General features: G+C 48.7%; 2 protein-coding genes across 5 annotated transcripts in view; both read right to left on the minus strand.

Annotated features, from left to right (window-relative positions):
* dnmt1 (DNA (cytosine-5-)-methyltransferase 1) overlaps positions 1 to 4447 on the minus strand; it is a 22725-nt gene extending 18278 nt beyond the window's left edge. For 2 of the 4 annotated variants that reach the window (XM_084437771.1, XM_084437769.1), the window contains exons 1-8: positions 4323 to 4447; positions 3381 to 3423; positions 2783 to 2890; positions 2462 to 2705; positions 1870 to 1942; positions 1618 to 1771; positions 906 to 946; positions 769 to 823 (exon numbers count right to left, since the gene is read on the minus strand). In XM_084437771.1, coding sequence (XP_084293897.1) covers positions 769 to 823; positions 906 to 946; positions 1618 to 1771; positions 1870 to 1942; positions 2462 to 2705; positions 2783 to 2890; positions 3381 to 3423; positions 4323 to 4369 — 765 coding nt within the window. In that variant the 5' untranslated portion in view covers positions 4370 to 4447. Of the gene's footprint in view, positions 1 to 768; positions 824 to 905; positions 947 to 1599; positions 1772 to 1869; positions 1943 to 2461; positions 2706 to 2782; positions 2891 to 3380; positions 3424 to 4322 lie in introns of all 4 variants that reach the window. The other 2 variants (XM_084437770.1, XM_084437768.1) reach the window with 1 other exon arrangement.
* A 4150-nt stretch (positions 4448 to 8597) lies between these two features.
* On the minus strand, positions 8598 to 9707 carry s1pr2 (sphingosine-1-phosphate receptor 2; the record flags this gene model as incomplete). Its single annotated transcript, XM_084437783.1, has 1 exon — positions 8598 to 9707. The coding sequence occupies one exon, from the start codon at positions 9705 to 9707 to the stop codon at positions 8598 to 8600; it is 1110 nt and encodes a 369-aa protein (XP_084293909.1).
* Positions 9708 to 10000: the final 293 nt, after the last annotated feature.

The following is a 10000-nucleotide window of genomic DNA, read 5'->3' on the forward strand; positions in this document are numbered from 1 at the left end:
AGCGCGAGCCAGTATATCCATGTAATGGCGTCCGACGGGGCAACGGGAATGCAGTTTCTCAAAATCCATTATTCGGCCGCTAAACGGTTGTTTTCATCAATCAGATTGCATGAATCGACAGTTGAGATTCCTCTACGCGAGCCATTGTTGTTTTGGTTTTCAAATACGTGGTCTTTAGCCTCTGTAATATGATCTTTACACGCCTCTCCCCCACTTGCTCCAGCACGCATGCGCACAGGCCAGCGCGCAGACTGGCTATTCTCCGGCTCACATTCTCTGCGCTACGATCGGATTGTTGCTGACGAATGACGACGACAATATTCTCGGCACCAACAACGATCGTAGCGCAGAGAATGTGAGGGAGAATAGCCAGTCTGCGCGCTGGCCTGTGCGCATGCGTGCTGGAGCAAGTGGGGGAGAGGCGTGTAAAGATCATATTACAGAGGCTAAAGACCACGTATTTGAAAACCAAAACAACAATGGCTCGCGTAGAGGAATCTCAACTGTCGATTCATGCAATCTGATTGATGAAAACAACCGTTTAGCGGCCGAAAATGGATTTTGAGAAACTGCATTCCCGTTGCCCCGTCGGACGCCATTACATGGATATACTGGCTCGCGCTGGATTTTAAATTTCTTCTACAGGCCTCCGAACAACACAAAAGTGATCTCGGTGAGTCAAACTTCTTATAATATGTCGTAAATAAGGTCCAGGTTGTCAAAAACGAGCATTTTCCTTTAAGCTTCCGAGTGCGGGACTGTGTTTACCTTGGCTGCAGCGACGGGCTTGGCTGTCTCACTCTTGGAATCTTCTGGAACTGTCCTGTAAGGAGCAAGAGTTTGGAGACATGAGTACGGAGCAGAGGGAGGGAGAACGACCGGTGGAACAGCGAGGAGGCGCTTACTTCTCATCAGACTCCACTTTCAGACGCTTCTCCTCGCGCACCTGCAAGAAAAGGGATTTGTCGTTTGTGGCAAGTCTGTGCATTTCTCCTTATAATCTAAAAATCGATAGGATTACAAAACTCTGCGTCTGGAACGTTACAGCGTGATTCCCTCAACTCCTCTGACTCCCTCACCTCCTCCTCACACTCCCTCACCACCTCCTCCTCCCGACTCCCTCACCTCCTCCTCCCGACTCCCTCACCTCCTCCTCACACTCCCTCACCACCTCCTCCTCCCGACTCCCTCACCTCCTCCTCACACTCCCTCACCACCTCCTCCTCCCTCACCTCCTCCTCCCGACTCCCTCACCTCCTCCTCACACTCCCTCACCACCTCTGACTCCCTCACCACCTCACTCCCTCACCTCCTCCTCCCTCACCTCCTCCTCCACACTCACCACCTCCTCACTCCCCTCCTCCTGACTCCCTCACCACCTCCTCCTGACTCCCTCACCTCCTCCTCCGACTCCCTCACCATCTCCTCACCTCCTCCTCACACTCCCTCACCTCACACTCCCTCACCACCTCCTCACTCCCCTCCTCCTGACTCCCTCACCTCCTCCTCACACTAGCTCACCACCTCCTCCCTCACCTCCTCAGACTCCATCACCTCCTCCTCACACTCCCTCACCTCCTCCTCACACTCCCCCACCACCTCCTCACACTCCCTCACCTCCTCCTCAGACTCCCGATCCTCCTCCTTCATCTCCTCTCCACCGTTCGCCTCCTCCCCGTTGACCTCGTCAGACTTGCGTTTCTGACTTCCCTTCGTCTCCTTCTCTCCGTTGGCGGCCTCTCCGTTGACCTCGTCGGACTTGACCTTCTGACTGCGAGGGCGAGGGTCAAGTTTACTGCTGGTCATCAACAACAACAACAATAACAACAACGACTGGACTATCAGGAGAAAATCCCGGCTTATACTCACACTTTTGAGAACATTGACAAAATGGTGGGCTGCTTGGCTGAGTTTCTTGTGAGCCGCCGACTGGCGGGAGATTCTGAAAAAGAAAAGTGGGCGTTCACTTGGTGACAGGGATGTTAAGTTAATCCACCATCTATTAATTGCCAATAAGAATTTACTTGATTTATAAGATTTATTGCTTGTTAATGGAACAGAACCTTTTTGGGGGGAATGAACGTTATCAACTGGAGTTGCGTGAAATGTAATCATGATTTAGGGTCTGACTGCACATGAGGGCGCCACGCCATTTAGTGACGGCTAATTGGGATGATGGGAAATTTCAACGACACAGCGGAAGAAAACAAAAAGGAAGCGAGCAAAGCAAATTAATAAGAATGTGGGACGTTCTTATCAATTAATCGACTATCGTTTGTTAAGGTTAACAGTTACCGATTAATGAAATTCCTTGAAATTTTCAACCCTACTTGGCGAAAAATCCTTATCTATAGATGTTTTATCTCATGAGCGGCAGCGATCGGAACCGTGTGTGTTAATGATTGATTGATTAATCCAGGGAGACGACTAGACGAGTGACGTCGCCATAAACTCAACTCACTCTTCGTGTCCGACTCCGTCTTGCTCTTCCGCCCACCCTTGCCCTTCGGGGCGGACGGTGATTTCATGGGTTCGGAGTCGTCCTGGGACTCCATGGTCGTCTCCCCCTCCGCCTCCTCCTTGTGGGCCTTGTTCCCAGCGAAGCCGTTGGTTTTCCCGTTGTGGCCCGCGCTGTCGCCGTTCGACCCGTTCTCCACACACAGCTCCCGACCCAGTAGGGCCTTCACTTTAGAGACGTAGCCGTCCTGACAGGAAGACGCGGTGTTAAACTGTGTGCGACACCGACTCACTGGCGTTCGTTCTCACAATCCAAGTCACTCACCATCGAGATCTCTGAGCTCTTCATCTTGGCCTCCAGGCTGCTGAGCTGGTCCTGGGCGTCCGCATGCAGGAACTCCTGCACCAACATGAGCTTCTCTTTGACACGTTCCTATGGAGGAGGAACAGAGGGTTTAATAGAACAGAGGGTTTAATAGAACAGAGGGTTTAATAGAACAGAGGGTTTAATAGAACAGAGGGTTTAATAGAACAGAGGGTTTAATAGAACAGTGGGTTTAATAGAACAGAGGGTTTAATAGAACAGAGGGTTTAATAGAACAGAGGGTTTAATAGAACAGAGGGTTTAATAGAACAGTGGGTTTAATAGAACAGTGGGTTTAATAGAACAGAGGGTTTAATAGAACAGAGGGTTTAATAGAACAGAGGGTTTAATAGAACAGTGGGTTTAATAGAACAGTGGGTTTAATAGAACAGAGGGTTTAATAGAACAGAGGGTTTAATAGAACAGTGGGTTTAATAGAACAGAGGGTTTAATAGAACAGAGGGTTTAATAGAACAAGACATCGAGATCAACAGATCACTTCACACACAAACCAAGCAATAACCCACGGGTCACCACAGTTCAAATAATGTCTTCCCACCTCGTCTGAGATCCCATCTTCATCCTTGTCCAATACCTGCAGCCTGAGAGCACAAAAAACTAATTAATCCATCCAACTACGTCATTACCAGCCCACATGTTTAACATTATTACATTTATTACATTTGAACATTATTAAAAAAGACCAATCATAACTAGACATGAGGGTAATCACTGGAGTTGAACCTCTAATGTTAGCTAGCTAGCCTTAGCTAGCAACCAAACATGCGTAGCTGGCTAGCTAACGTTATTCCAGTCAGACATTTGCTCACAAATAATCAGATATTGTTCTTCTACGAGTATCCCAACGTTTTCTACTGCGTCACCATGCGAGATGTGCATTTCTCACAACACACAACAGCAGCTGACTAACATGGATTATTTGGCGCCAAAGCTGCTCCCACGTTGCATCGAATTTCCCGGGAGAATCCATGGATGGGGCTAGCATGCTAGGCTAGGCTAGGAGAAGCCATGGATGGGGCTAGCATGCTAGGCGAAGCCATGGATGGGGCTAGCATGCTAGGCTAGGCTAGGAGAAGCCATGTATGGGGCTAGCATGCTAGGCTAGGAGAAGCCATGGATGGGGCTAGCATGCTAGGCTAGGAAAAGCCATGGATGGGGCTAGCATGCTAGGCTAGGCGAAGCCATGGATGGGGCTAGCATGCTAGGCTAGGAGAAGCCATGGATGGGGCTAGCATGCTAGGCTAGGCTAGCTAGTCACATACGAGCTCCGTGCCATGGAGGTGCTAGCAGCTAGCTGGGGGTCTTGCTAGCTGAATACAACAGCCTCAGACGAAAACACACTTCTGCCACAGTGAATAGGACAATAAATAAACAAATAAACAAAACAAAACTCGGTCTGCGAGGACAAAGAGGGGAAACAAGATGAAGGATGAATGATGAGCTGCTTTCAGGCTGGCTAGCAGGGAGCTAACACCATTACCTCTTCCGGACATCCTCTGGCAGAGATAAGGAGGTCTTGGCTGGCATTTCCAAGTGCACGCGTGGCAGAGTAAATAATAAAATGGGTGTGAAGTTTAAAATAGCTCGATAAAACGGATCAAAACGATGCTGTGTTTATAAAGGTGCGTTTGGCAGCTGCGCAGATGCGGTGGCGCGAAATTCTGTTTCTGTTTCCGGTTGTTGTTTTCGCGCGGAAACCCGGGTGTTCTGGACTGTACCATTACATGCATGGATAGGGGTATATCGCGTGTCGGATAAAGCATTATGTTGGATTGAAAGGGACATAGTTGAGGTTTTACGAATATTAACGATAGACATACTACAATAAAATATATATATTCACTGTGTTGATATTGTTAATTACGAGCAACGTCTATAATATGAATAAATACAATTGCAGCCCCCCTTCGCTTGTTCCCCATATACCTTGCCACAAATCAATCTTCAACTGGGTATCGCTGAATATTATGGTATGGTATCAGAGACGGTTCAGAAAACGCTTCTATTTCCAATATAGTATTATTCATGATATTCAGAATATCATATTACAAAATATGCCTGAAGAAAAAACAATTTAATTGCATTGTTTTGGCGAGCATGCAAGTAATTTACGTACTACTACCACAAGAGGGCACACTTGTTCAATGCATGGAGGGATGTTTACCCACTACCATTTCATTGTTTGATAGGAACCGCACATCTTGGCAGGAATTGTTTATTTGTGTTTAACAAGAGTTTAATCATTACACCACGCACAAGATTAGCCTTAATTACACAGGCATTTTTCATTTCAATAAACCATGGATACCAAGCCAGCAGGTTAATTCCGGGGTAGTATTGAAACGTTTGGGCCAGCAGGTTGGATTCACCACAAGATGACACTGCAACACTGAAATGGTTCCAGACCAGTATTGTTTTGTAGACTATAGGGTTACACAGCCTCCCTACTATATCACTGGAGAGCCTATGCATGCTGTCTTAAGTATAAATGCTATACCCAGATAGCAAGCGGATCTGGGCCGTATATGGGCCGGAACTAAGCCAGATCTGGCCTGTATATGGCCCTGGTCGGATTGCTGTCTGGGTACGCACCCAGGTGAGGTAACATTATCAGCAATATACATGAACAAGCATTTATTTAGCCTAAGTAGGCCTAGTAAGTATGTCATGTCCCTGGAGTAGGAGTAGCATGTGTTTTACAGCCTCGAATTGTTATTTTTGGGAGTATGTTTTGTGCATTTTTGACAGGTTTCGAAGACGAAGTTTGATGTCATATCCTGCCGGGCACTGGGAGGACTTGGCCGAGGTCCCGGCAGCGTAACCTCCTGGGCTGATTCAGCCTCTGATCCCACCCAGGAACCCTGGACGTCTGACAACCAGGCCAGACTCCCAACCAGGCCAGACTCCCTCCCGAGGCCGCACTGCGCCGGCCTCTCCCCGGCCTCTCTAGGAGCCAAGAGCTTCTCCCAGGGCCTGTCTTCCTCCATCTCCCAGAGGGAAAAAAACCCCCTCTCAAATAGCCATATTATCCAAGTGCCACACCCTATTTTCTCCCTCTTTGCCTTTTGCTTTCCCCCTCATCATAATCACCAACCTTCTCTCACATTTGTCCTAAAGCAGTGGAACAATAGTCTGTCATGTGCCAAATAACATTTGCATGAAGCTTTTCATGTTGAAACGTGTATTTCACTCACTTTGTTGGAGCATGTTTAAATGTAAAAAGTAGCATCTGGTAGATCTCAGTCGTGGTGCTGGAGAGGGGAGCCCCCAGGGCGCGCGGATAAGGCGATGTTACTCGACTTTGCTAAAGCTTTGTCAACATACAATAGAAACACTCCAGTAACACTAGAAACCAGCGACGCTTAACAGTAACACTTACCTACACTTTATTGATGTGTTTGTGTCAATGTAATGTACGTGTTGATGTGTCTTAACAGCTCCAGGACCATGACGGAAGTGTTTACTTTCTCATGTTATTCTTTGGATCTTGTGTCTTAATCCACCAATAAATTCATTCATTCGTTCATTTATTAATTCATTCACACACTGCTTGTTGTTTTTAACCATCTTTACGAACCTGCATGTTGGTTTGTGTAAATCCACTCCATTAACATACACATTGGGATCTTTTGATATTTCATTTATTTTATAAAAAGGAATGCAATTAACAAAATGTTTATGTACCACTATTAGTGTTTAAGATTGTACCGGATGAACGGGCAGCGTGCTACTGGACACACAAAGCTATTGCACACAAGACATTTCATACGATAACACAGTTCATACATACATACTGTACATAGATACATACATACATAGTAATTAATATACTCTATCATGAGAATCATACAGGGTTAGACGACACGAACAGCAATAATGATGATGTGAAGTGATTGGTATGCTTCAACAGATTAAAGCACGTCTCAGCCTTTCAAACCTCGGGCGAGAGCAGATATTATGGAAGCTGCCAAAGTGCTTTCTCTATTCCTACATGGCTGCTGTCTTAATGGCACTGAAAGACCGACGGAGTCTTTATGACATGGTTAAGGACGTAGGTGTGTTTGATGGTGTCGGGGGAGAGATGAGGCTTATTCTGAACAACAGGAAACGCAGGACTTCCTGTGGCTAAAAGGTGGAAGCTGAGTGTCTATAGAGAGAGGCTGAGCTTCTGAGGCCCTGGAGCCCCTGCCTCCTGTGGCCCTTGAGCCCCGGCCTCTTGAGGCCCTGGAGCCCCGGCCTCCTGTGGCCCTTGAGCCCCGGCCTCTTGAGGCCCTGGAGCCCCGGCCTCCTGACTCCAGATCTGCTCTGTTTAACGGGAGAGGGATTTTTTTTTTTAGAAGATGAGACATTATTTACTCTGGACTGATCCCAATCCTCCTGCGAGCGACAGGACTATCGGAACACTGGATCTGTACTTTTGATTTGTGGTGTTATTTTAAGACTTCACAACGAGAGCGACCTGCCCAGTTCGTCCCGCTCTCTCTGCACGCCAGGATCAATAATACTGTCAACGGTGGAGCCCTTGCCCCAAAACACTTCATACTACATTCAGCCTTCCCTGGATGGAGGCACAAGCACAAGCCCCACTTTGCCGCTGCGTCATCGCAACCTTATCAAGACAATACTTCCATCAGCCCAGGGCTGCGGGCCAGCTGTCGTTATGTGAAATTTATCAGTGCTAACTCACTTCAGGAAATGTGCTTTCTGACTGGGCCTTCCTATAAGGAAACTGTTAGAACACAAAAGACAACAGTAAAAGCCAGAGGGATAGTTTATGAGGCAAAGAGAGAGAGAGGGGGGTCAGAGTGTTAAGGTCGGAGATCGGGCTGGAATATATGTACCATACACAGTAGTTCTTACAAATGAGTTAGGATTTCATGCAATAATATTTAAGCAGAGTACTTTTCGCCGTTAAAGGGTTCTATGCATGTGTATATAGGGAGTATACAGCCCTAGTTTAAGGGTTTACTCATAGGGGTTGTGGAGCGTAGTGCTGACTAGGACTGGCCTCTGACTCGTCTTATTATAAGCCACAGCACTGGGGGTACAGGCCTACTGTCAACAAAAAAACAACCGTATTTCACTCAGGGAGACTAATGTTGTTTTACCCTGGAGAGGCTGACAGCCACAAACAATCACACAATGCTTACATGTCTACAAAGTGCAATTTTGAAAGCTTTGCATTGGACACGAGGAACACGGAACTCCATAGCCGTAGAACTCACCGTAAGAGAGATATTACAGTACTGTGTGTATTTGGTGTTTGTGTATTTGGCTTTCAGTAAAAGTCTGCATACATGAAACAAGCTGATAAGCAGTACACTTAAAAGTACACTTAAACCGCTGGTGAAGACTCCCCTTTGAAGATTGTGATTTATCACGGTGATTGCTGAAAGTACACGTGAGATTTTTTTTTTTCTCTCCACATTTCTAAACATTCTCAACTTTGATTGTGAGCTCACTGATGAAGGATGATTGTGTTTTCACACTCGTATACGGGTGAATACACTCGCTGCTGATTCACACTTGTATGATTGTAGTCAGAGACCTTGTACATCGTTACATGGAGTCTCTTATCAACGTTTTCTGTTCCCCGCCTTCAGAAAGCTGAGGGTCCCAGGCGTGCTTCCGTCTTTATAAGTCTCTTCACCTGCACACAGATCTACCATGTTCCCTCGCACGCACACACACACACACACACTATTATCTCGCTCTCACACACACACACACAGACACACACACACTTGCGAGCGGGTCAGACGCAGGTGGTGCAGTCCTGCATGATGGGCGTGGTCTGGTGTTCGTGCTTGTTGGTGCAGTGGTGCTCCAGCGAGCTGGAGCTCTTGAGGGGGACCAGGCAGCGGTCGGCGGGTCGTCCGCTCTGCAGGAGCCCCCAGCAGCACAGCACGCGCAGGAACTCCCTCCTCATGTCCTTGCTGCGCAGCGTGTATATCACCGGGTTCAGCGCCGAGTTCAGCGTGGCGAAGCCGAAGAAGAAGTTGGCCTTGGAGAGGATGGGACAGGACGCCATCGTGCACGACGTGTCCAGGAGGAGGATGGTGAAGGCGGGCAGCCAGCACATGATGAACACCCCCAGGACGATGGTGACCGTCTTGAGCAGCGCGTAGGTGGGCGAGTTGGTGGCCTCCTGCTCGCTGGAGCGCACGATCAGGTAGATGCGCACGTAGAGGATGACGATGGACAGCAGGATGACGCTGAAGATGGTGACCACGAAGAAGATGTACTTCTTGGAGTAGAGGGGCAGCACCGCCGAGCACAGGGGCAGGTGGTCGATGCAGTTCCAGCCGATGATGGGAAGACCCCCCAGCAGGATGGAGGTGACCCAGCAGGAGCCGATGAGCAGGAACATGCGGAAGGTCTTGTGGGACCCGTACACCTTGACCTTGGTGATGGCTACGTAGCGCTCGATGGCGATGGCCAACAGGCTGAAGACCGAGGCGGCCAGGGCGATGAAGGCCGTGCCCTCTCGGATGAACCACTGGACCGGCACCAGATCCAGGGTCTTCCGCCCCGACAGGAAGATGTTGGCTATGTAGGCGGAGCCCGCCAGCAGGTCGGAGAACGCCAGGTTGCCGATGAAGAAGAACATGGCCGTGTGGAACTTCTTGTTGCGGAACACGGCCACCAGCACCATCAGGTTCTCCAGGATGATGAAGCTGCAGAGAACCACGATGAAGATGTTGAGGGCCTCGGGCTGGCCCCGGTCCTCCAGGACGCTGGGGGTGACGTTCTTAGCGTAGGCATAGTAGGCCTTGATCAGAGTCTTGTTGCCGTACTCGGAATACCTGCTCTTCATGGCGAGAGGGTGGCAGAGGACGATGGCTTCCTCGGCAAAGAGAGTCATTCACACAGTGGTGTGGAGGAGCGCGTCCGGGCCGGTCTCTCTCGGGCGGAGGTGCGGGGGCGGAGGGGAGAGACTGCGCCTGTCCCACAGTCACGTCTCAGGGGCCCAGGAACCCTGTCTGGGTCACCTGCAGAGAGACATACACAGAGAGAGAGAGAGAGAGATAGAGGGAGAAAGAGAGAAAAAGAGAGAGAGAGTCAGTATCTGGGTTGCTGAAAACCCAAAACAGGAACAAGATAATACACGGAAGAAGCAAATGAGTTCACTAAAGGGGAAATGTTGTGACAAAAACA

The sequence above is a fragment of the Borostomias antarcticus genome (genome assembly GCF_949987555.1).
Source record: "Borostomias antarcticus genome assembly, chromosome: 5".
Classification (NCBI taxonomy): domain Eukaryota; kingdom Metazoa; phylum Chordata; class Actinopteri; order Stomiiformes; family Stomiidae; genus Borostomias; species Borostomias antarcticus.